Source organism: Mugil cephalus, chromosome 18, assembly GCF_022458985.1.
Source record: "Mugil cephalus isolate CIBA_MC_2020 chromosome 18, CIBA_Mcephalus_1.1, whole genome shotgun sequence".
NCBI lineage: Eukaryota > Metazoa > Chordata > Actinopteri > Mugiliformes > Mugilidae > Mugil > Mugil cephalus.
In genome coordinates, this window is record NC_061787.1 from 311,045 (window position 1) to 335,421 (window position 24,377).

Below are 24,377 nucleotides of genomic sequence, written 5' to 3' on the forward strand. Positions count from 1 at the left end.
AAGAACCTATGGTCTAATGTTTGAAGATTTGTGCAAACCATGACAGAGACACATGAATACACAGACCCAGGACTTGGTAGTTTGGTTATTTTAATGTAAAAATGTTAGGTTCTCTCTACACAAGCTCCTGGACAGGAAGTGGCCCAAGCTTCTTAGATCTATCATGTCTAAGGGGCCGCGTCGCTGCATAGCTGGGATCATTTAAGTACAGTTATTGTTTCTTTCTCAAAACGCGCTGTGAGTAAAAGTCTCACGTATGGGAACAACACTTCGCAGACAGAATGATTTTAAGACTTTATTCATAGCATAGCAATTATTTTCTTTACAGTGGACTGGTTTACAATTAAAAGTCACTGCTATAAATACAGCTGCTGATGATGCAGGGTGCTCATCTGTATCGTACAAGCATTTTATTTCAATACCTGTTAAAGATGGTGAAACATTTAGGGAATAACAACATCACGACTGACAGAGGGAGTGAAGACGGCTGGTGGATTGTTGAGGACGCACACGTCATCCCAGAGGTTTCACTCAGAAAAGTATGAAGCAACATTATCACTACTTTGGTGTTGCATCATTGACACATCTTTAAAAAGAGTATTTAAAAAACAACACATACACACAAAAACATATTCTGTCACCGTATCGCAGTCTACGCTACAACAACTTCTCCCAACCGGTGCAGCTCAGACCAAAGAGTCTACGACAGACGGAAAGCACAACGTTTAACTTCATGCTTCAGGAGAGGAAAGACTAGAAGTGAGGAAAGTGAAGTCTCGCTCTGATGTGTAGCTGATCAAATACACTAGAGATCCGTCCTGGGGGGCGGGGTCTTCCCTAGAAGTCAATGCTCTGGTTGTCGTAATGGGAGGCGTAGTCGTCCTGGTAACCTCGGTGGTACTCGTCCTCCTGGAACTCGGCCTGATAGTCACTGTCGCTAATCTCCGAGCCGTTGGTGCCGGTGCCCTGGCTGCCGTTGGTGTGGATGACCGGCTCGGTGGGGGGGGCGCAGTACTTGGGGTCATAAACCTGCCGGCCGAGGCCGTACACGCTCATCCCCCTCTGGGACGCCACCTTGTTGGTGCCCATCTGGAGGGAGATGGTGGAGTTATCCAGCGGCTGCAGCGCAACCTTCTGGTCAAAGATGTCCCTGCGGGTCCCGGGGGCCGACATCCCCGCCTGCACCAGAGCACGACAACACAACACAACACAACACAACACAGTCACAGCGCAAACAATGTGTTAGCCTTCAAAGCTGAATGTTTTAACACCGACAGATTTAGTTGTTTCACTGGATGAAATGAGACACGTGTTAGCGATGGGCCACAACTTATCACACACAATATCACACCAAAAACCAAACACATCTGCATCCTGTGACTAATAAATGCACGTTGATGACGTAGGCGCGACGTCGCTCACCTCATTTTAAAGGAATAAACTGAGTCTAATAAGATAACAGCCCAAGTCTTTCTGTGACTAGACTCACACGTGTTTTATTCATTCACCATTCAACAAACACACCAGGGCGCAGATGTTAAACCAGACTTCGTACGCCGGCTCAGAGAGGAGGTTTATCTGCAGTAAGTGCACATATGCTCTGAATGTAACGGCTGGATGCCTTAGAAAGAGATTAATGAATGACTCACAGTGTCACAGTGTGATGGAGGCAGCAACAATATTAATGTCTTTTTTCTTCATGTTTTCCAAAAATGTTCAAATATAACTTAGCAGTTATGCTAATATGCTAATGGCTAGGTATAGCCCCGCCCCCCCAGGAAGCGCAGCAGAGCAGTGAGAAGAGGAAGTTGTGTCCATGTGAGCTCATGGTAGCGTGTAAATGTAACCAGAGGGAATAAAGGGCTGATGAAGGCGCTCGTCACCTGACTGGCTCCTTTGTTGGTTCCCATCTGCAGGCTGATGGTGGTGTGGTCGTAGGGTTTGTCACTCTGAGTTTTGGGATCATACAGGTGTCGTCTGGTTCCATAAGCCGTCATTCCAGCCTGACTCGCACACTTGTTCGTTCCCATCTGAGGACGAAAGGAAAATCAAACTCTTTTAATTGTAACAACATGTTTCTGTCACTCAATAAAGAGGCTGTTCACACTGACGAGGTTTCATTTAAAGCTCCAAACCAGGATGTTTGGAGACTTTTCCCCTGCAGGTCAGTTACCTGCAGTCCAATCACACACTGCCCAGCCTTGATCTTCTCGTCATCAAAATGTCGAGCTTTTCTGTCTGCGTATTTCACCCCGATGTCGATCTTTGTGTCCATGCCTTTGGTCTTCGCCTGCCAAGAGAGGACATGCTGGTAAACAGGGCCCAGAGAGAAACGCCCCGCGGGACAATGACCCCTCTTTCCTGTGCATGTGCTCACCATGCTAGCCAGCGCCAGCAGAGTGGTCTGGACTTGAGTCATGTTCCCATTTTCAAAAAGGTCATTGGCCTCGAAGATGTCGTTGGGCTTCAGGCCGTAGGCTAGGATGGCTTTGATGAAATTCCCAAGGTTTTCCAGCTGTGAAGCGAAGCAGAGAGAAGAAGAATAAAAGCAGTGGCCCCGTTAGCGTCGCCCTCTTAATGAGGCAGGTTTGAATGAAGCTACAGCTGGAGGTTAAGACTCAAACCAAACAGACATGAGCCATAAAATCAGAACACACTGAGAGCAGTGATGTCATTTCAGACTGAGGCCACTGAACTTTTACTGTACTGAGAGTTTGGAGAACTTTCGTGCTTTGTGATATTTTTAGAAATGTCGCAGTAAAAATAGTCGAGGTCATTTGGAAAAAGACTTGGATTCGGGAATCGGACAAAGATTCAACTCAACGGGAAACAAGTCATTGCTCCATGATAAAGCGTCACAGCCGAGTATTTGATCACACAGCGTTCAGACTCTGTTTAATGTAGCGCTTCTGAACTTTAGGGGACCAGACGTTCCCGATTTCTGGGGACAGTCCACGTTTTGGACAATCTGTCCCCCGGCTGAAGCTGTCCCCAAGTTTAACTTTCTATGAATGAGAAAAAAGAAATGTTGCGTGCAGACTAATGGTGATAAAATAAACTGATAAATATAAGTGAACTGCTAACACAGAATTATTCTATTAGAAAATAGTCCGTCCGTACTCCACTGCAGTTCCTCTCTCAACCACTAGGAAATGTGTCACCATGTGGGAAACAGTTGATGGAGAATCAATGAAACATTATCAGCATCATTTCGTTGTCAGTTATTTTTGGATTGGATCAAATATTGAGACATAAAAAATAAAGTGACAGACTGACTGTGACGTTCGTTAGCTGGTTAGCGCCTCTAGTGTCAAATAAAACCCAGGACGGCCGAGTGAATCAGAGTGAATCAGAGTGAATCAGAGTGAATCAGAGTGATGCAGAGTGAATCAGAGTGAATCAGAGTGAATCAGAGTGAAGCAGAGTGAATCAGAGCGAATCAGAGTGAAGCAGAGTGAATCAGAGTGAATCAGAGTGAATCAGAGTGATGCAGAGTGAATCAGAGCGAATCAGAGTGAATCAGAGTGAATCAGAGTGAAGCAGAGTGAAGCAGAGTTGAATCAAGTTGATGCGAGTGAATCAGACGAATCAGGTGAACAGGTTTGAATCAGAGTGAAGCAGAGTGAATCAGAGTGATGCAGAGTGAAGCAGAGTGAAGCAGAGTGATGCAGAGTGATGCAGAGTGAATCAGAGTGAATCAGAGTGAATCAGAGTGATGCAGAGTGAATCAGAGCGAATCAGAGCGAATCAGAGTGAATCAGAGTGAATCAGAGTGATGCAGAGTGAATCAGAGTGATGCAGAGTGAATCAGAGTGAATCAGAGTGAATCAGAGTGAAGCAGAGTGAAGCAGAGTGAAGCAGAGTGAATCAGTGACTCTCACTGAAACACTCTTGGACTGACACATGCATGTATAACACTGTGCTGAGCCAGGACCACGTGGAAGCGCTGAAGTTTTACCTTGTGCCAGTTCAGCTGTGAAAGGTTGATTTTCTTGACGGAGCAAGGCTGCAGCTTATTAATCAACCTGAGGACAGAGAAAAGACACAACGTGTAGCACAATATAACATGATCTACCTGTGTGACTCTTCACTGTAGGTTCCTCACATTTAAACATCCCATTCATTAACTGTAGAATTCATACACAACGTCATTCATTCAGAGGTTCAGGTGTTATTCCGACATTAACCCCTGTTCTCACTCATCTGTGCGTTTGTTGTTGAATATGTAACTCACTCGCACAGGATGACTCCGTCCTTCAGGCCTTTCTGGAAGCTCTCTCCTATCGACATCCCCGTCACCTCCTCGATCCAGAAGCGCAGCTCCTCCTCCTTCTGATGGTCGTATTTCTGAGCAATCTGAAACACAGACGAACCAATGATCTGGGTCTGCTACGCCCCTTTAATGACGGCTCAGTTAAAGTTGTTCACGGTCACTGGTTTACTGGGACACCAGGGTGAGGGTCACCCCATCAGTGGGTTAATGAAACCAAGCCCCCGTCCACAGTGAGCGGATGAACAGAAGCAACACACAAACACAAACCTGACTCAGCTGCTCAGGACGTCTCTGCTTAAATCCTCAGCTTCTCTCTTGTTGACTGTTGATCTCATCAAACTAAAACACTAACATACATGCAAATATTTTTTTTCTGTCATTTAGGTAGTTAATAAAATGTTCCATGTTCAAGCTTCATTTTCTTGGATAAGTTTTGTTTTAGTTCATTATCAGATGAACATAATGGCTCCACTCCAGTAACGTACTGATCAGCCAGAGACGAAAAAAGGTAGAGAAGCAGAAGGAACGAGATGAATCCAGACATGGACCTAGATAAAGCTCACAGCTTTTAATTCAGCTGACTTTTATCACTTTATTTTAATATATGTGAAACCAAAGGATTTCTAACCGGAAGAAAGAATTGACTCGTCATGACGCAGGTTTTCCAGTGTTCAGTGATCTGGTGTAATATGGGACCAGGCTCATTTCTGCAGTGACCTGAGGTCAGATCAGTCAATGCTGAATGAATGAGGAAGGATCTTAGTGACACTGGTTTTTAACAGCAAACGTAGAGAAGCCAGCAGATAACACAACAACACTTCCTGCTGTGTGCTGGTCAATATTCAGCCCAACAAACACACTGTGTGAACCTCCGCACCAACATGGCCGCACACAAGGATCCAATTTAGCTTGTTTCACAAAGAACAAAGAATCCTCCCGTTCTTATTAAAGCCAAAGAGGATGTTATGTTATGTTCCAAACGGCCTCAGTGGAATATCAGAGTTAAAGGTCTATGGTCACGATACCAGGCCTGAACGCATGTGTTTGTCAAAGATCTTCTTTTTGGTTTTACTTCTTCCAACAGTTCATTTAATGACAGACTGCCAAGAAAGCAGGCATCTGAGAAATGAATCTGCTCCTCTTGAGGGAATCATTACCCGGAGCTTCAGAGAGAAACCTTGGAGGCCACAGTCTGAGTCCGTCTTCTCCAGGTTTATCAGACACAGTCAGCACTAAACCGGCTGCGTTTGCTGCTTGAAGTTTGACAGATACTTTCCTTTTTAAATCTACTTCACTTTAAAACAGTTTATTCAAACGGGTGAACTATGTCCTCAGTGTCAACACCACAACAACAGCCTGTAGACACAGATACAACACTGAGGGACGACAAACAACCAGTGTGGATAGTTAAAAAACAAGTTGAACAACAAGATAAAGTAAAAATGGAAATGAATTAGCAATGATGCTAAATCTGTCCAGTGGACATAGGGACGTACCGTGTGGACAGACAGGACAGTTTAAATATGTCAAAGTAAATGAAACCGTAATGGTTCTGATTCTTCATTTATTTCTTTTTCTTTTTCCCTCTGAGCTGTAAATGTTCATTTCCACATCAGCAGTCAGCGCTAACACGGGGCCATGCTAACTATGCTAACCATGCTAACCTGTTTTACTACCAGTCTGGGATTATTACACAATATTCACTCATCATCACAGGGACACAGTCCATCCTTAGTTAATCTACGGCATGGATTCCTCTCTCAACCATGATGTTTGGTGATGGGGTCCAGCCTGGGATCTACCTGAGATACACCTCACACCAGCGTGACTGACTGGACCAGGAGCTGCAGTAAAGTTGTGACTGGAGATGATAACTCATAACTGAATGTAGTCTGTAGGAATCAGTTCATTCATTCACCAACAAACTTACTGGATTAATACTGGAAGGCTGCTCATGTCCACTTTCCTTATTATAAGACGCAAGTTAACATCATCAGCCATTAATGGGACGTCCTGACCCATGATCTGATACCAGCATCGATCCCAGTCCTGATCTGATCTTAAATAAACAGCGTGTCCTTTTCTTATCTTCCTCATATTCTCCTAGAGAACAATAAACAGGGCTAAGCTAACCCAGAGAGGGGAGAGCAGCGGCACCTTGGCTCCAGGAACTCAAATCAAACAGGTAGCACTGAATGATGTCCACCTACTGCTGCACCATTTATACATTTCTGTCTGATTTCCCACAGGATAATTCAGAGGAAACAATCAACAACCTCCTAACGTTTTACTTTGACGGATGCTGTTAACAGATAAAAAAGATAAAAGATAAAAACCTGTTTGTTCATATCTAAGCTACAGTCAGTCGACCTTTTATTTACATGGTTTTCTCACACAAAGCATATTATAAGAAAAAAGAAAAAGAGAGTAAACCATGCGAGTGGCCAAGCTGGAAAAACACTCCACTGAGCCGAGTGGAAAGTGGAAAGTGGAAAGTGAAATGTGGTGCATGAGGGCCTGCTGGATGGGGTTCTCATCAATGGCTTTGAGCTGAAGAATTTCATGAATGTGATGTATGCAGATCTGAAAAGAGCACGGACTGATCACAATGGAAGCCGGGCGCTGCCTGTCCTGTTCTTTACAGGCAGGAGGTTCACGGATACGATGAAGTGACAGCAGAGGCTGGTGTTTACGGCCTCAGTGAAACAGATTCACCTGAGGCTTGTGAATGTGAGTCTGAAGTGGATGTGGTACAATGGATGAATACAGACACGGATCACTGCACTCAGCCTGAAGTCACCGAAAGGAATCGCTCAGAAACGGAGCCAGAGCAGCTTATTCGCACAAATGAAGGAACCATGCGAGAATGAGACGAGTGAGGGAGGACGCTGCCAGCACTTAAACGATTCAGCAGCTGGGAGACATTTCATATACAGAATGCTGCACATGTCAAAGCTTTATGGAAAACTGGCAAACAGAAACGTCTTCACAGAAAAGCATGTGGTGGACGATGCTTCGGTCTGATGAGACCAAGAAGCTCTGAGGCCGTCAGAGTTCGCTCTAAACACAGGACACCAGCCCCAGCTTTTCAATATGTAGTGAGAGACTGACACTGTCTTTACAGTAGAAGATGAACATGGGACCATAAAACACAGGTTTTACGGTTGCTCTTGATGACTAGAGAACTATTCCTGTGGGAAGACAGTGACTGACAGCAAGTACACACCTGGATTACCAGAGGTGATGCGTTTACTTGCTGCTCTGTGCTCAAACACTCCTAATCATTTGCACGTTCCTGGTTCTAACCCAACCTGACGTCTTTACCGCCTTGTTTTCTCCATCCAACAGGAGAGACCCCAAAATATTCAAAACTCTCATATTTCTGAAGCATAGACTGTAAATAAAGATGGAGGTCACCTGACTGCAGCTGATTGGTTGGAGGATTAACTGATTGTGTGAAACCATGGATCATATAAAGATGGATGACAGCTAGTAGAGCTCCCCCTGGTGTCTGGAGGCTGCAATACAGGCCATAAGCTCCACCCCCTCCATGTTAGTGGGCGGGAACTGGGCCAAAATAAAACACTAAAATACACAACAAATACTTTTTTTCAAGGATGGTTTCTGTCACTTTATGTAGTCAATATAATGTTGATGCATGTTCACATTTTTTTGTATAAGTTTTGTTTTAGTTCATTATTTGACGCTATCAGGACGTGACAAAATGGCGACCACCAGTTTCCATGCCAACCGCTCCATAAAGTGGTTCTGTGGGTCCATGAGAGCTGTAAAACCATTTTTAAAAATAAGTTCAGTGTATAATCCAACAATACAAGGAAGTGGAGACACGTCATCCATATTTATATACAGTCTATGTTTGTGACTGTTCATGAAAAGAATAGGAATCACTGTCTAACTGTGGGGTCTTAAAAAATATCAGATATAATCCAATGAAGCCAAACTGTTAATGCTTCACTTGTTCTGCCACACATTTGAGTTTAAGATGTGTGTAAAAACAAATGAATGCCAATAAATATTTGGTTAAAAAAAGAGATGCCAATTGAAATGATCATACGACCTGATTTGGTCAAGTTCCTCTGAGAATCAGAGTCAGGAACCATAGAGAAGTGTAGAGCCGCTTATCAGCTACAGCGTGTTATCAGGGTTAGCTCTGAAAGCTGAGCAAACACTGTGTAAATTATAGCAAACATGTTAACTCGGTACATGTTAGAAGCTGCGTGGGCAAAGGCTGAAGCTTTTATGACTTGACATAAATCAGAATGGATCAAGCATCATTGGAAGCATCAAGTCCTCAGCAGGTTTGTACTTCAGTCCAATAAATCTTATTCAAATAGGTGGACTGTGTCCTCAATGTCAATAAAGATGGACGATGGAACACCTGCTCTAAAGTGAAGCCAGAGCTAGTAGAGCTCCCCCTGGTGGCTGGAGGCTGCAGTATAGGTCATAAGCTCCACCCCCTCCCAGGTAGTGGACTAAAATACACGTAATATATATAGTTAGTTAGAAAGAAACAGCATGTGTGTCCCGTGAGCGTTCGAATAAATAAATACGTTCAGTGAATGATGTAACGTTTCATTGTAACTGGTAGAGGTAGAACAGAGCGCCGTATTAATTAAACGATCACATGATATCATGGCTCCGCCCTCAGATCAGACTCTGGCTCCAAACTTGAAAAGTGAAAATTATCCCCGGGAAAATAGCGACAAGTCATTTCTATTCGTGCTCGTCTCAGTCTGTTCACTCTGTAACAACTCCACCCAAACACCAGTTGGCGCTACGTCTTTTTTGCCGGTTTCTTTCTACTTCCTTCAATTTCAACAATGGCAACTGATGCTTTTGCCGAAATCTTGCAGAACAAATGTCTGTATCTCCAAACCTCCATGATTGTTTACTGAGCCAAGACGATACGATGTGATAACTGTGGAGATGGAGAAGGAGCAAGGAAACACTAAAGAGGAAACACGCCCCAACCCAACGGACCAATCACAGCTCTCGGGTCAGCGTGTTCTGGGACGGTGGACGTTAGCTACAGAGCTATGTCTGCAGGCTTTGTCTGCGTCAATTTAACGCAGAAGAAGAAACCGTGGGTCAGTCTGGCCAAAGCAAATGGAGATGCACTCTCCATATTTATATCCAGTCTATACCAACACACAGAAAGGCTTTTTTTTTTAACCTGCACACAAAAAACTAAACCTGAAACCTGTGGATTGTCAGTGACGGTTTAAAGACGCTCATTTTTCCACAGCGCTGCTGTACATTCACCTTTTAAATCCTCCCACTGCAAACATGTCGCTTTGCTTGGACTTTGTTGCCAACAGTAACCAGGATGGATTTCCTGACCGATGGCCTGAACCAACACAAATCCTGTAAAGTTTCCCCTTTAAAGTAAATATCATTGAGTTTAATGATTGACGATGTGGTGGAAAAAGGACATTTTCACTTCTTTTCACATGAAGTGGTGATTTTTATGGAAGCGTGGAGAGAAGTGATGGAAACTGGATGAGGCCGCGGTGATGATGTCATCATTCAGACATTTCCCACAGTTTGCAGCAGCTCACACACTTTTAAATCCCTTCTGAGCTCAGAGAGATTCTCCTCTTCTTTTTCACTGTCACAAACACAAGCACCTGGATAAAACCTGCAGCTATATACGTGGCAGAGCTTTGACCAGGACACAGCTCATCCACACACACAGCTTCCTGTAACACAAACCAACAAAAGCCATCTAACATTCCTCTTTAGGCTTTTCTCTGCAAACACGCTGCACGTGGTGCATCGTGTAATCAGAACAAAAAGAAATAAAAACTTCATGGAACTAGTTGAGCTCCAGAGTGAGAACCATCCGCTTCACGCACAAAGACAAAACGCTTCTTTCCATCACTCATGGAGGAAAAAAGTGGCGCAGGCCCGACGACATTCTCCGTCAAACTCAACCGCTCGACTCCTTTTTCCTTTTTCTTAACTTCTTTCTTGAGGTTCTGTTAACGCGCAGCTCGGTTCTGGAGACAAACTATTCGAAGCTGGTTCGTTGAAGCTGCGTGGATTCTCCCGTGGGTCGAGTCCCTCAACCCTGACGCAGCCTTAACGCACTCTTCACTTTTCAATCTCCTTCTTTTTCAGACACAAGAGTGGAGCGGACACTTACTTTGCTCCGGACTTCTGCAGACAGCCCGTACGCCGGCCCCTTGTTGAAATGAGTCATTTTCTTTAGATTCTTGCTTCTTCTTCCTTTTTACGCACGAACTGTTTTTGCGCTGAGTTGTTTTATCCGTGTGTTAGAGGGAAAGTATCCGAGGAGATCAGATGCCTTTTGTCTCTGGTCCTTTTATCTCCTGATTTGTTTGGAGGAGAAAAGTGTCCCGTTAGGATCCACGGTGCAGCCGCTCCGCGTCGCGCATATTCTCTGTGGAAGAGCTGTGACGTGCGTGGACGAACCCAACCAATGGAACCGGCTCCTTAAAACCACCCATGGGAACGAGTCGATCCTATTTATCTTTATTGTATTTTTACTTTTTTCCGCGGGTGCTTCCATGAGTAGCCACGCATCTGTCTCAGGAAGGATGAAGGATGAAGGAGGTTTTTACCAAATACCCAGAGGATGAATAAATTACCTACAGAGAATCATTCATTCAGACCCAGACATGTCTAATATTAGTGACATGTCTCAAAATACAAACGGAAAATAGACAAAAATTTAAGTAAAAGCAAAAAAGACACACACAAAAAAAATGTTTTTTACACAGCTGCATTTCCCCGTATATATAAAATATTATTAGGATGTCTAAGTTTGAATGATTCTCATCCACATCTTTCCATATCTGTGATTACTTTTCCCAGATAAAATGAGTTTCCCCGCTGGCAACAGCTCAACATGAAATAAATCTCAAAGTGAGCTGGTGTTTTTTGAACGGTTCCCTGTGGAGACCCATAAATCCCAGCTCTGCTCTGAGGCAGGAAGACTCACTTTGCAAAGATGTCATCAAATGATGGAACTGAGCACAGCGCCAATCAGAGCCGTCTGTTCAGACCCACCACGGGCCTCTTCCAGCTCCTCTCCCCTCTGTTTGGATGGGAGCGGTGGAGGCCCCGGAGACATGAGACTCGTTTTTAGTGATGGAAGCTCTTCTACAGCCTGAGAGCCTGAAGGGGCCTCACTGAGGCTCCACAGCTGAACCAGGAACCAGGAACCAGGAACCAGGTCAACAAACGGAGGTCTGGTGAGCGTGACTGTGGGTAGATCCTTTATTTTCAGATGTTTGTGTCTCCGGTAAAGATCCGGAGTCTCGGATCACCTCTGGCAGCACTAAACGCTAAGGTCTTTTAAAGCTTCGCTCAGATGTTTACATTTGTTGTTTTATTTTATTTCAAACTTATCAAGATTCTGAACATTCAGCCTCAGGTCTTCACGTCGTTGATTTGCTTCATTTCAGTTTCAGATTTTAGGTTTCACTCGACCCTGGACAGACAACAGACATGAAATCCTGAAACACAGAGCATCCGTCAAACACCCGCGTCCACACAACGTCAGGGAGCTGGTCATAATGTTCTGCCTGATCAGTGCATTCACACTGGTTACGGCTGCTTCTTATTCAGTCTGTCATATTAATGTATATTTATTGGGATCCTTGTACAGTAGAATTATTAAATGTAGTCGCTCAGTTTGATTCCAGACGGATTTTAAAGCTCAACACTGAAACCGTTCCTCACACTTTCCTTTTATGAAGATGTTTAAAAGCGTCACTGCTCCATTCAGACGTAACATTACTGTGATTATAGAGGTTAAAGTTCACCTGAATCTACCAGAAACATAGAGAAGCAGCACATCTATGTGTATTTTATATCGACTGCAGTTTATTTATGGCTTCAACTATCATCACCAAAGACGAACACTGTCACACAGCATCAGGTGTGAGCTGAGCTCCTGTGATGCTACTGGTGGATGAATCTCTGTCAGTCTAATAATATCTCAACACCAGGAAGTATTAAACTTTCATCTGTCATCATATGAAACGAGTGCACGTCTCCGTTTCTTCTGCAGAGTCCAGACATCCGACCTCCGCTGGTTCTTTGTTCATTCGCTTCCTTCCTGCTGCTGCTACTTAACCTGTTGTCTGAGAGAAAGAGGCTAATGCTACGCTAGCAGAACGTTACGTTAGCTACGGCTCAAACGTGATTTATTGGTTCCATCTATGTGTGGATCCTTGTTCAACCACGTGTGTTAAAATGACCCAGATTTATCACCGTGTTCACAAAGAGAAACAGTTTTTATTTGCATTAACACAAACGTAGTGGAAACAACTGCTCATTCTGTTCTAATTAAAACACCATCAGAACATGAGCAGATTCTAACAAAGACAAGAAAGATTTATGAGTCTGTTAAAACCTCTTATTTCATCAGTATAAACTGTTAAGTTGTGGTGTGTGATTTTTACCTCGCTGCGTTTAAATCCCCGCGTACTTCAAGTAAAGACGATTCAAACACACATCAGACACGCAGCATGTGGCTGGAGAAGCCACCGTCCACTCAGGACTCAGCTACGCCCGCGTGGACGTGGTTCAGGCTGCAGACCTGAAAGTCCAGGTCCCACCTTATTGGGGAGATACTCATGGGATTAAAAGCGATGCTCTGACACTGTCACAACAGAGACAAAACATTCATTCAGAACAACAGCAGCACATTATATTTGTCCCTGGGACATTTTCACACGATCCTTCCAAGGAAAATGCATCTGTGGTACTTGTCCCTCAGAGAGGCCCACTGCACAAAGAAATAGTCCGACACTGGATACAGGATCTTCCCTGTGAGTGACAGCGTCTGCACCCGACAAATGCTTTCAACATAAACGATCAGGACTTTCTTCATTCCCAGGATTCCAAGCAGGAGTCCTGCGGCGCACAGGGGGACGCACGTCCCTGGACCGTTACACAGCACCTGAAACAACACACAGAGAACACGTTTCTGAGACAGAGCAACAGGTGTGTTTGTTTTCTGGGAGGCAGTCGCTCTCTCACAGGCCTCATGATGGGCCGACCCTCACTGAGGACTTACAGTTTGGACAACTTCATTTTAGTCGCACAGACCTGACGGACACATGCTTCATGTCTCCGTGTCTCCATGTCTCCATGTCTCCGTCCTGCTGCGTAGCTGAAAATATCTCTGGAATCAGGGAGTGTTTCAGTGCTGCCGTCCTCCCTTCACACTCCCTGGATACGAGCACATTCTCCACATACTGAGGCCACTCAGAGTCAGGACGCTGACACATCCAGATGAATGAGGATCCTCCATCACTCAGATCTGTGATGTGATCCACATGTTCCTCCGGCTGCTCTCAGAGGACGGACTGATGGAGATGGTTTTATTCTGTCTGTCTCTGTATTTAATGCATCTTTTTAGTCTCCTCCTCCAGTTTGTCATATTTCAGGGACATGACGTCAGGTGTAAATACGTAGCAGAGCCTCAGGCTGTCAGAGCCTCAGCGTTACTCTAACAAACAAACTCCTGGAACTAAAGTTATGTTCAGCAAATACAGGACAAAACCTCAAATTAGCAGATAAACTTATTATTATTGTTCTTCTTCATCCATCATCTACGAATGAACTGAACAAAACGGTTTTAAGAGAGATTCTTAAGATCAAGCTCCAGAAACAGTGTAACGGGTTCTTCCTACACCGAAGGGTCTGTGTGTCCACTCACCATGTCCGGCCTGAGTCTGAACACCAGAGGAAGGGACGACCGCAGGGCCTGGAAGGTGCTGAGGACGGACGAACTCCAGGACTGACGCACCTCACGGCTCCGCGGGATCCTCCAGATGGAGAACTGCAACACAAGACATCCCCATTAGTGTCAAACAAAACTTCCTCATCCAACAGAGGCTACGTGACCTGCACCTGGACCTGCACCAGCACCTGGACCTGCCCCCACTGTCTGAGGGAACTGTTCAATTAAAATTCTTCATTATTCCATCTATTTCCTAAACGTGCACCAGTTCCTCCTGCAGCAACAACACACACACATGTTGACCCACATGTTGACCCACATGTGTGAGTCTCCTTTAATGACGGCCGCTGTGACCCAACAGTTAAATCCTTGTTTAAGATCTTTGTCCCATGTTTTTTTTTAAGTCTGTTTTGGAGCAGATCCGTCTTTCAGGCTACGTTGATATAAGACTCGGTTTTACTGTTGATACAAATCAAAGGAACAAGAAAGGATTTAAACAGCTCAACACAACTAATATTAATTCACTTTTATTTATGTAGCATCAATAACAACAGACTGACTCAAGACACTTTACAGGATCCAGCCTGAAACTTCCAGAGCAAACCTTAAGGAGACACAAACACTCAGGAACAGGTTAACAACACGTCCACCAGTAGGACAGTTGTGTGTCTGTACCTCTGACTGTGACGATTGTCTAGAGTTCTCAAAGCTGCAGATTTTCTCCTCGCTCATTCTGTCTGTGTCAGCGATGACGTAGTGTCGCGGTGCGTACGCTGCTGACAGGGACTCCATCAACCTCAGGATCTCTGTGGTGTGTCCACCTACACGACAACACACACAGTCAACAACAACGCACACTTTCAACACAACGTTCTGACTGTTCCTCAGGGTGAAAGGAAGTTTCTTTTCCTCAACTACTGTCACATTAGGATCCGATCACAGGTGACTAGTTTAGTTTAGTTTGGTTTATTAGTTTAGTTTAGTTTAGTTTGGTTTATTAGATTATTGTGACGTGGACAGTTCATATTAATCTGTACACGGTGCCAGTAAATAGAGCAGCGTTAGCTAATGTCCAGCTGTGTCCCAGGCCAGGTGGTAAAGAGTCAAAGTCAAACACAGTACAAGATATTATGAACACAGGTTAAAAACAGCTTTAAAGAAAGCGTGCAGCGAGCAGGGAGGTGGTTATTGGAGGTTCAGACCTGGCATTAACAAACAGATTCTATCTCAGTTTCACGCTGTGTGCAAATAAACTCTAGCATCACCTGAGAGCAGCAGAATATCACAGCGCTGGATGTGTGAGCATCATGACTTTGACTTCACACGTTATTATTTACTGACGTTAGTTAGAATTCAGGTGATAACATAATAAATGCTTTCATTTGTAAATTCTTACTTATTTTATTTAGTTAGTTACAGCCACAAGGACAGAGTTTTATTAAAGGATCTCGTTACTGATGAACAGACGTCACTTATGATGCTTTCTCCTTTTCAGGTGATCATTTATAACCAGTCGTGTATTTTTCTGAATGAATGAATGAGGCAAACCTCCACTGACACAGGACAAACCAGGAGGTTTTAATGTGACTCAGGACTCACTGCTGAAGGGATGTGAACACATGACACAGACCATCTCCAGACGTGGACAGAGAATAGAAGGTCTTAATTACTAATCTTACTGTTGAATATTTGAGTAAACACGAACATTCACCACATCAACCTGTAGCATAAGCCACGTAACGAAATAACTTCTAAAATCTATCAACAGCCTCTTACACGTGTTAACAGAGAGAACATTATACATGTAAAACTATTAATAACCGCTTTTTGTTCGGTTTTATTTATTTTGATTTGTATTTATTCTGTATATACTTTGCGTTGTTCTGTTTTTTGTTGTTTGTTACTTAGAGGAATAAAGTTTTCTGAATCTGGATCCGACCTCTGATTGAAACACCAGCCTGTTCCTCAGAGTCAGAGTCAGAACTTAAAAACGTATCTATGTGACCAGGTTCAGCTTTAAGTTTTTAACTTGGACGGAGGGAAGTTCCGGGTGTAGATGTTTCTTTACCTGATCCAGCAACGACGAGAACAGCGACCTGGTGTTTGGCTCCAGGCCGCCGGTCCGGTCCCGTCTTCACCACGACATATAACCGAATAACGAACAGCAGACACGGAAACAAAACCGCGCACACCGCGAACACTACGAACTCCATTCAATATAGATGTGGACAACGTCTCGCCACTTCTGCACAGGCTAATCCGACACTAGACTTCCGGGTACATGTGCGCCGCCATGTTTGGAGTTTGGAGCCCGAGTCTGCGCAGTACGGTCCGGGACCGGGACACGCACCAGTGCAAAATATTTATTATTATTATTATTATTATTATTATTATTATTATTATTATTATTATTATTATTATTATTATCCTACGGGGCCGCTTTACAGAGCGGTTGGCGTGGCAACTGGTGGTCGCCATGACGTCACATCCTGTTTTTATAGCGTCAACTAACGAGCTAAAACGAAACTTATACAAAACAATGGCACCTAAAAATGTATCAGCATTATACGACTACCTGACAGGAAAAATATTTGACGTGCATTTCTTCTTCTTCTTCTCGTTCTTCTTCTTCTACACGATTATTTATAATGACCATATTTCAGATCTGAGTACACTAGTAGTATCACTACATCTAACATAAAACTATTCCCATAATCATCCAAGACCTTTTCTTCCTGCATTATATTCAGTATTTTCCAGGAAATCCTGGAAATGATTGAGTATAAAACCATAACGTAACACTTTATAATAACTGTACACCATAAAGCAGTAAATACGTCATTCATCACTCCTTAGCACATAGTTTTAGTTTAGAATAAATGCTTTATTCATAGCCTTCTTATCTGTGGTTCATAGATCAAAATCATTTAGAAAGTTTACATTAACGAGATAAATGAAAAGATAAGTGACAGAGGACTAACTAAAACCCTTCCAGATTACCACAGAAAATGAATTTGATAATTTGATATATATTGCACTTCAAACACCGACACAAAGTTTCCCCTGTAATTTGTGACATTAGCTAGCATAAAGTCATGATTCCTCCTTTCTTCAGGTGTGCTAGCTGTAGGTGTTTACTCCTGCTGGTTGTCCTCAGAGAGAGCGGCTTGCAGAGCTTTGCCCTTTGAGATGTACTTGATGCTCTCTATCTCGCCGCCATGGTTGCTGGGCTTCTGGAAATGGATCTCCAGGTAATCCTGCAGCTCCTCCTCATCGCCCAAGTCATTGATGTCAACCAGGAGGATGGTTCGTTTCAGAGAGCCGCAAAAGGTCTGAAACCCCAAACATGAATTTAGTCATAACTCTGCACCACAGACTGTATATAAGTGTGGACAACGTGTCTCCACCTCCTCCCATTGATTAAATGGATGTGGGCGGCGCCATCATTGTGACTTTAAAGCCAGAGTCTGATCAGTACGGCCCAAGGGCGGAGCCACGATATCCATGCCCCGCCCAGTGTGAAGTGTTGGATTATACACTGAACACTCACATTCTTGACATGGCAGCTTGTAGTCATCATGATGCCACATCGTGTTTCTATAGCATCAAATGACTAAGTGATTGATACGTGAGTACGCATCGGTATTATGTTATTCTCAGGACTAGTTGTGACTAGTCTCAGTGCTGTATCTTACCTGAAACTTGCGCAGTTGATAATGGTAAGAAGGTTCAACCTTGACGTTGACTTCAGAGTCCAGATCGACCGGGAACTTTCCTCTCAGAGCCAGACGCTCAGCGGCTGCAGACACATATTTACACAGTGACGTTTCCTTTAGATTTGAACTATTCTGCTTGTTCTCAGTAAGAAGGTTCTTCTATGACTCCTCTTCTATGGGGGGTCTGCCAGGAACAGACTGGTGCAGGAGGCCGGCTCTGTTCTGGGCTGCCCTGAAACCAAGCCTGCCCCCACTAGACCACATACAAACAACTAGTCCTGTAATTAAGTTGCTATCTTTTAAGTGCGACCAGTTACTCTGGAGGGGACTGATAAAGCTTCCACTACTCAGGGAGATATTTGTCCTTTAACTTTAATAATCCAAGTCTCTAAAACCACGTTACAATATTATCAAACACATGAATATCTTGTCTCAAAGTGATGCTGGTATCTTGTTGTTATGATGCCCTGATAACTCTTTGAAAAATACACAGCGAGAGCACTGACAGGAAGCAGCAGAACTGATCATAGATCCTCATTCAGAAATCATTGAACAGAATGAGAATAGCCGAGGCCGAGAGCTTTGTACCTCCAGGGTGGACAAATGTGACACGTCCTGTCCCGGTGTCGCTGTCATAGTCCACTCTCCTCACTTCTCCTCCTCCTCTGCTGGGCCTGGAGAAGCTAATCTGCAGTCGGTCCTTCATCCTCTCCTCTGCCATGGAGGGGGGGACGTTCTGAATCTCCACATTTTTTCTGGAAACATTGAGGTGTACCTGTATTTTTACAAAACAGATGTTCTACTCACTGTACAGAGTGACTGGGCCACGTATGAATTACAGGGTGACATGTAAACTCAGGTTAAATCAGCAGTTAAAGGTTATTCTTTCAACTTGTTGACAAAAAAAGGAACAAATCTGGAGAAGATGATATGTGAAGTTCTTTCAGCATCAACCACACAGATGATCCCTCATTCTGTCCATTCTTCTGACTTTTGCTTTTAAACAAACTTCATTATGTTAAGTTTCAAAGAAAGTTTCCTTCCTGCTGTCATTCAGTGGCTTTTACACTTTCCTTATTTATTCTGTTTGAGTTCATTGTTATATATCGAACACATACGTATATAAAGACACGTCTCCACTTCCTCTCATTGACCAAACTGATGCTTTTTCCCGAGGATACGGCGACGCCATCATTCGACTTTGGAGCCAGAGTCTGATCAGTACGGTCTGAGGGCGGAGCCATGATATGGATGCCCCGCCCACACTTCCTCCAGACTCAGTCATGTTTGTATAATATTGGATTATATATATGCACCTATTTAGTTACATCTAATAAGCTCATGGTCATGATGTCACATCCTGTTTCTAAGGCGACAAATGACTAAAACGAAACATATCAGGAACATTCATCAACATTATATTAACTACCTAAAATGACAGAAACCATACACGGAGGGGGTGGAGCTTATGGCCTATACTGTAGCCAGACACCAGGGGGCGCTCCACTAGCTTTGTCTGTTGCCTTACTTAGACTTGTGCTAATTGAAACTAGCTGCCATGCATATTCAATTTAAGAAGAAACACAACACACACTGGATGTGTAGAAGTGGACCAGTGTGGTGATGTTTTACAGGCTAATGCTGCACATATCTAATAATAATCTACAATTAATAACTTTGCATCACTTTATATCAATTGATTAATAAAACTGCTTAATTCTTGCTTTGCATTTAGTGACTAAAATATCTATAATTTAGTTTTTGTTGCTAAAAGTAGAAAACATTTCCTCAATCCCTCAGGTCTCATTTATATTTATTAAAGTGTTACCGGTTTGGTTATGAAGCAGAATTGATTAAGACTTTACCTCAAACTTCACAACAGGATCCAAGTTGATTCGTTTTGGCTTCACGTCCAGAGCGGTGCTGTCACAGGACACGGTGCATTTACCGACCTTCACAATCTGAGAGGCCACTGGAGAACAGAGAACACCACAGAGACGTCAGTATGAAAGGTCAGGGCTGTGCACGGTCGCCATGAAAGTTCTCAAAAATCTCAAAGTACCAGGAGAATGTCTGCGGAGCAGGTCACATGAAAAACAGACAACCTTCAACGTTAGCGTTTTAAAAGCCATCCTAGCCTTTTATTACCTTCATAATTCTATTTATCACCTTGTTGACTGACAGATTTCATTCATTTAAATGCAGGTTATCTCCATTCACACAATGTATGAAAACCAGGAGGCTAGAAGTTCTTAGTTTTAATCAACCACGAGCTATTAGTCTGTTATTCAAGGTTTCTGTAGTTTTCCATTAAAGCAGTGAAACGACACTAATAGAGGAATAAATGACAGAAAAACACTTTGTTCTTCATATCAGACAGACTGACAGGGAAAGGAAGAAGGGGCCTATGTATTATTTTAGCTAACCACATAGTTAACCGATGCTTTTTCTGAGCGTGTTTTGGAGACGGACTCTAGAAGCAGCAGCTCGGCACTAACTCCATTCACTGAACCTGGTAAAACGCTGAGTTATGTATCTGTACGTGAACACGTTTTTATTATTGGTGGTTTTAAGGTGAGAACGTGATGAAAACCAGTAACTAATACTAGAGGATCTCAGATGAGGCCAGAGATGAGGTTTCGTACCTTTCTCCTCCTCAAAGGTGATGAGAGCCTGTCCACCCTCCAGGAGAAGCGCCGTCCTCTGGCTGATGGTGAACACTCCTCTGACCGGGTCACTATCACCATCACCATCAGCATCAGCATCACTGTCGCTGTCGCTCTCCTCCCTCTTCTCTGTCTTCCTGGTGAACGTCAGCTGTGTGTCTGACACCGGAGCGCAGATCTGCACAGGTGGAGAAATATGTCGAGTTACCGTCCTGTCATAAGAGTCAGGATGTATTTACAGAGGCCATGGGAGGTTAGCAGCACTGGTCTGAATCACAGGCTTTAACACGGTATAAACTATAAAATGAATTTAAACATGGAGACTGACTGAAGCAACACACTGAAAAGCAGTCAGAGATATATTATATTTTTACAGATATATGTCCATTTATGTTTCAGCATATAGAAAAAATGAAAACTCATTTCTCTCAGTCTGTCACATAAAATAAGCAGAATAAAAGTTTAAATGAACAAAACGTAAATGAATGAAACAAGATAAAAAATAAACGTTCTGAACTGACTGACATCTCATCTACCACAGCGCTACGTCTGGTTGCAGCCTGAGTTCTACATAGTTTCATAGCTCTGCTAGCTAACGTGCTTTGGAAGGACACAGGACACAGTGACAGTCTGCTGTAGTAATTAGTGATTCTATAAGTGTGATATGTGTCCTTTCCTCATTCCCACCTTGAATTTCTGCTTCAGTCTGGCGGACTGCGCCCTCCTGGCCTCCAGCTCAGCTTGGATCCTCCTCAGTTTCTCCAGCAGATCACGTTTGCGTTTAGCCAGCTTCGCAAATTCATCCTTTATGAAAGAATCAAACGTTAATACGTCTTGGTTCCTCCCGTTAACCTGTACGTGTCTGACATGACGCTGAAGTTCACCTGCACTCTGCTCACGTCCTGCCCGCACTGCTTCTGAAAATCCTCCTGTTTTTTCACTTCAGCCATCATCTCCTGCTGGGCCTTCCACTTGTTCTCGTCTTCCTCCAGCTTCTCCAGAACCAGCCTGGCTTTCACATCATCAGCTTTCTCTAATTTAGTCTTAAAAACAGAGAAGAAATGAGAAAATTAGGCCTGTGGGCATTTTAGTGCAGTGTGTAGCAGTGTGTATATCTCACTTTGGTGGTTTCTCATTTATATACATATTTGTTGTGGTTCCTGTTTTATCGTCTCTTTGGTCGTGAATGTGTCTGTTCTGATTTGCATTAAAATGTTCTCTTGGTCTACAATCCTGAACTCTAAGAAGCCTGAAGCTGTAGTTTTACATATAATGACAAGACAAGATGTGAGTCTATCCCAGGAACCTTTTTCAAACCAAATACTGTAGAATATTATCAGAAGTAGCAGAAACTGGCTGAATTTACAGGGCAGAGAAAACATTAGAAGCTGTTTTTCCAATAAAATTCCTACTTTTTCCACTAGGGGTCGCGCTGGTGTAGAAATTGTTGAGGACATAACACGACAAGAAGAAGAAGAAGAAGAAGTCCCAGGAATTAACAGCAGGTGGCAGCAATGAGCTAAAAATGGGCACATTCTTTCTTCTTCATGCAACTCCAGGTTAATTAACCCTTCGTGGACCAGGAACCATATGTGGTAACGTGGTTCCTGGTTCCTCTCAGTGAGGTTTATTGTGGTTTTCATTGAGCCAATCAGAGAAGATCCAGGAACCATCCTCAGGTCTAATCAGGGTCTAATGTGGTCTACAAGGTCCCCCTCTGATCTGGTTTATTAGGAACCATGAAGAAGAACAAGTGTCCTGATGTTTCTAATGTGACAAACACACGTTAACACTAGTTTATCTCTTAAGGGAACAGAACCATGTTAAATTATTCATCTCCATTTTCTCCATAAAAAAATAAAACTCAGGGTGTCAGTGTTTCAATGAGCCTATAAAGGTTTGACTGAGACATTCACAGATCTGGAGTTGTCTTTATTTATGAGCTATTACACATATTATACTATGATTATAGTGTGACAGGCCTGTGCTACAGGTAGTTTACTCACTGAACCCGGAAGTCACAATCTGCGATAATATTTCTACCTTCACCCAAGTTTCTCACCTTCCATTCCTCCAACTGTTTCTTGGCTTCCACAAGTTGCTCATCCATCTGACAAAGAGAGATTTAATTCAGTAAAGCACCGAGCACATTCATTCCCTCATTAAAAGCTTATTATTGTATCTGACCGAGGAAAACGAAACTTAGCAGGAATGAAAGAAATCAGCGTGTAATTCAGCCTCGTGTGTTAACACTGACTCACCTCTGTTCTTCAGTTCTTCTTTTCTTTCCTTTTATTCCTGAAGTGAGAAAAGAGACGAGGAACTCGGACACTGTCTTCGTCTTGTTGACAGAACTGAACCTCGATGAAAGTGAAAGTTAATCTGCAGCTTCTTCTGTGACGTAGACGCGACAAATTAGAGCACGTTCCCAAAACCGGAAGTTACTAAATATAATTCAGACACTGTTTTCATGCATCATTCATGTTTCACAGTATTTATCTGTATATGAGTAAAGAGACTCTGTGTGGCCTCTAGACTGAAAAACAGCCTCAGTGAACTGAGCTTTTCTAAACTTAAACTTGTTGTGAGTCTTGTCTGTGTCTGGGACACGTTTCTTAAAATCAACACAACAGCAATTCTTCCTCACGTTCAACTCAAAAAACTTTTTTTAAGACGTTTTTTTTTTTTACTAAATGTAAAAGCTAAACCTACATGTTAATGTTAACACTGAGATTTAATATTCATTTTACAATAAATATTATATTTTTACTGCATTTGCCACAGGATAAACAAAGTTTAATCTAAATCTTAATCTTAATCCTAGAATAGATAATTCAAACTCAGATAATTTTTATTTCTTATTTTTATTTATTTAACCAGGTTAGTCTCATTGAGACCTGTTTGGTCAAGATAACATCAACATAGTTACAGGATTGAAAGATAGAAACAAACAACAATGTACATAAGAACATACTTAATTAAAAGACTCCACTGTTTTCATCAGAGCTTTAAATTCAGCCACAGCTACAGTGGTGGAAAAAAAGTTAAATGTTCAAATATCATCATGAAATTCTTGACTGTTTCAATGTGTCAGTTTTCACCATCGACTGTATCAAAGTCAGCAAATAACAGAATGTGTTGAAAACTGGACAAAAAACAAATAAATGATCGTTTCCTGTGTGAGGTTCCTTGTTTTAACCATTTATTGTCTCTGAAGAACTTTCAAATGTTCTGGCTTGATACAGACACAGAACAATGTGTGTATTAATAAAGAGAACAGCTGTGCTTTTTATCGGCTGCTTTAGGTTTAGTTTAGTATTTTGTCTGTGACTCAACTGAAAGAAGTTGCACTTGAAGACCTGAGAGTGATTTTGATGAATGCATGAAGTGTCTGAAAACTTTTTTCCTTCTCTGCATGAGTTTCCATAGATGCAGCTTATTCCAAACATCTGATGCCACAAACCTAGAAGCTTCTTTCCCAGTTCCTTTTTTTTTTTGGAACAGAATGGAATTATTTACCACCAGGGCGGGCATCTAAATATAATCTAAATCTAAATGTAAGATTCAAAGAGCCATAAATCCCGTCTCTATTGGAAACTATCAGCGCTGCCAACACACACACACACACACACACACACACACACACACACACACACACACACACACACACACACACACAGAGCGAGAGGCCAGTTTGTATGAATATGTCAGAGTGATAATGTTCTCCGGCCGCTCACACGTCTCCTTTAATGTGTGTAAAATAAAAACATGGATCACCTTCACTGTGCTCTGGCTATGTCCATCTGAGAAAGATTATAGACAGTGGAAATCCATTTGAGTCTTATTTAATAAAAAAAAAGAAAAAAAAGCAGAAAGCGCACACACCAACGGAGAGACAAGTGGTGTGAATATATCCGTGGAAACTGCCCATAGGTGAGTTGCAGTCGGACGAGGGGCATCATTCTTTCTGACACGTAAACCAG

At 42.9% G+C, this 24,377-nt stretch overlaps 3 protein-coding genes across 4 annotated transcripts; all 3 read right to left on the bottom strand.

Moving 5' to 3' along the window:
- Positions 1-282: 282 nt before the first annotated feature.
- On the bottom strand, positions 283-10,716 carry cnn3a (calponin 3, acidic a). 2 transcript variants are annotated; one of them, XM_047568349.1, is made up of 7 exons: positions 10,440-10,714; positions 4,235-4,356; positions 3,959-4,025; positions 2,378-2,515; positions 2,174-2,290; positions 1,884-2,030; positions 283-1,179 (listed from the first exon to the last, which is right to left on the bottom strand). In XM_047568349.1, the coding sequence occupies exons 1-7, from the start codon at positions 10,494-10,496 to the stop codon at positions 838-840; spliced, it is 990 nt and encodes a 329-aa protein (XP_047424305.1). In that variant the 5' UTR covers positions 10,497-10,714; the 3' UTR covers positions 283-837. The 2 variants fall into 2 exon arrangements, with proteins under 2 accessions (XP_047424305.1, XP_047424303.1); XM_047568347.1 differs by having other exon boundaries at positions 2,174-2,515; positions 10,440-10,716.
- Positions 10,717-12,539: 1,823 nt separating this feature from the next.
- Positions 12,540-16,323, bottom strand: alg14 (ALG14 UDP-N-acetylglucosaminyltransferase subunit). The gene is made up of 4 exons (XM_047568350.1): positions 16,081-16,323; positions 14,688-14,833; positions 13,989-14,111; positions 12,540-13,226 (listed from the first exon to the last, which is right to left on the bottom strand). The coding sequence occupies exons 1-4, from the start codon at positions 16,223-16,225 to the stop codon at positions 12,996-12,998; spliced, it is 645 nt and encodes a 214-aa protein (XP_047424306.1). The 5' UTR covers positions 16,226-16,323; the 3' UTR covers positions 12,540-12,995.
- Positions 16,324-16,875: 552 nt separating this feature from the next.
- Positions 16,876-22,807, bottom strand: nmi (N-myc (and STAT) interactor). The gene is made up of 9 exons (XM_047612091.1): positions 22,656-22,807; positions 22,457-22,504; positions 21,279-21,437; positions 21,082-21,198; positions 20,374-20,572; positions 19,594-19,700; positions 18,317-18,503; positions 17,708-17,811; positions 16,876-17,344 (listed from the first exon to the last, which is right to left on the bottom strand). Exons 2-9 carry the CDS (start codon positions 22,502-22,504, stop codon positions 17,147-17,149), a joined length of 1,119 nt encoding a protein of 372 aa, XP_047468047.1. The 5' UTR covers positions 22,656-22,807; the 3' UTR covers positions 16,876-17,146.
- Between the last annotated feature and the right edge of the window lie 1,570 nt (positions 22,808-24,377).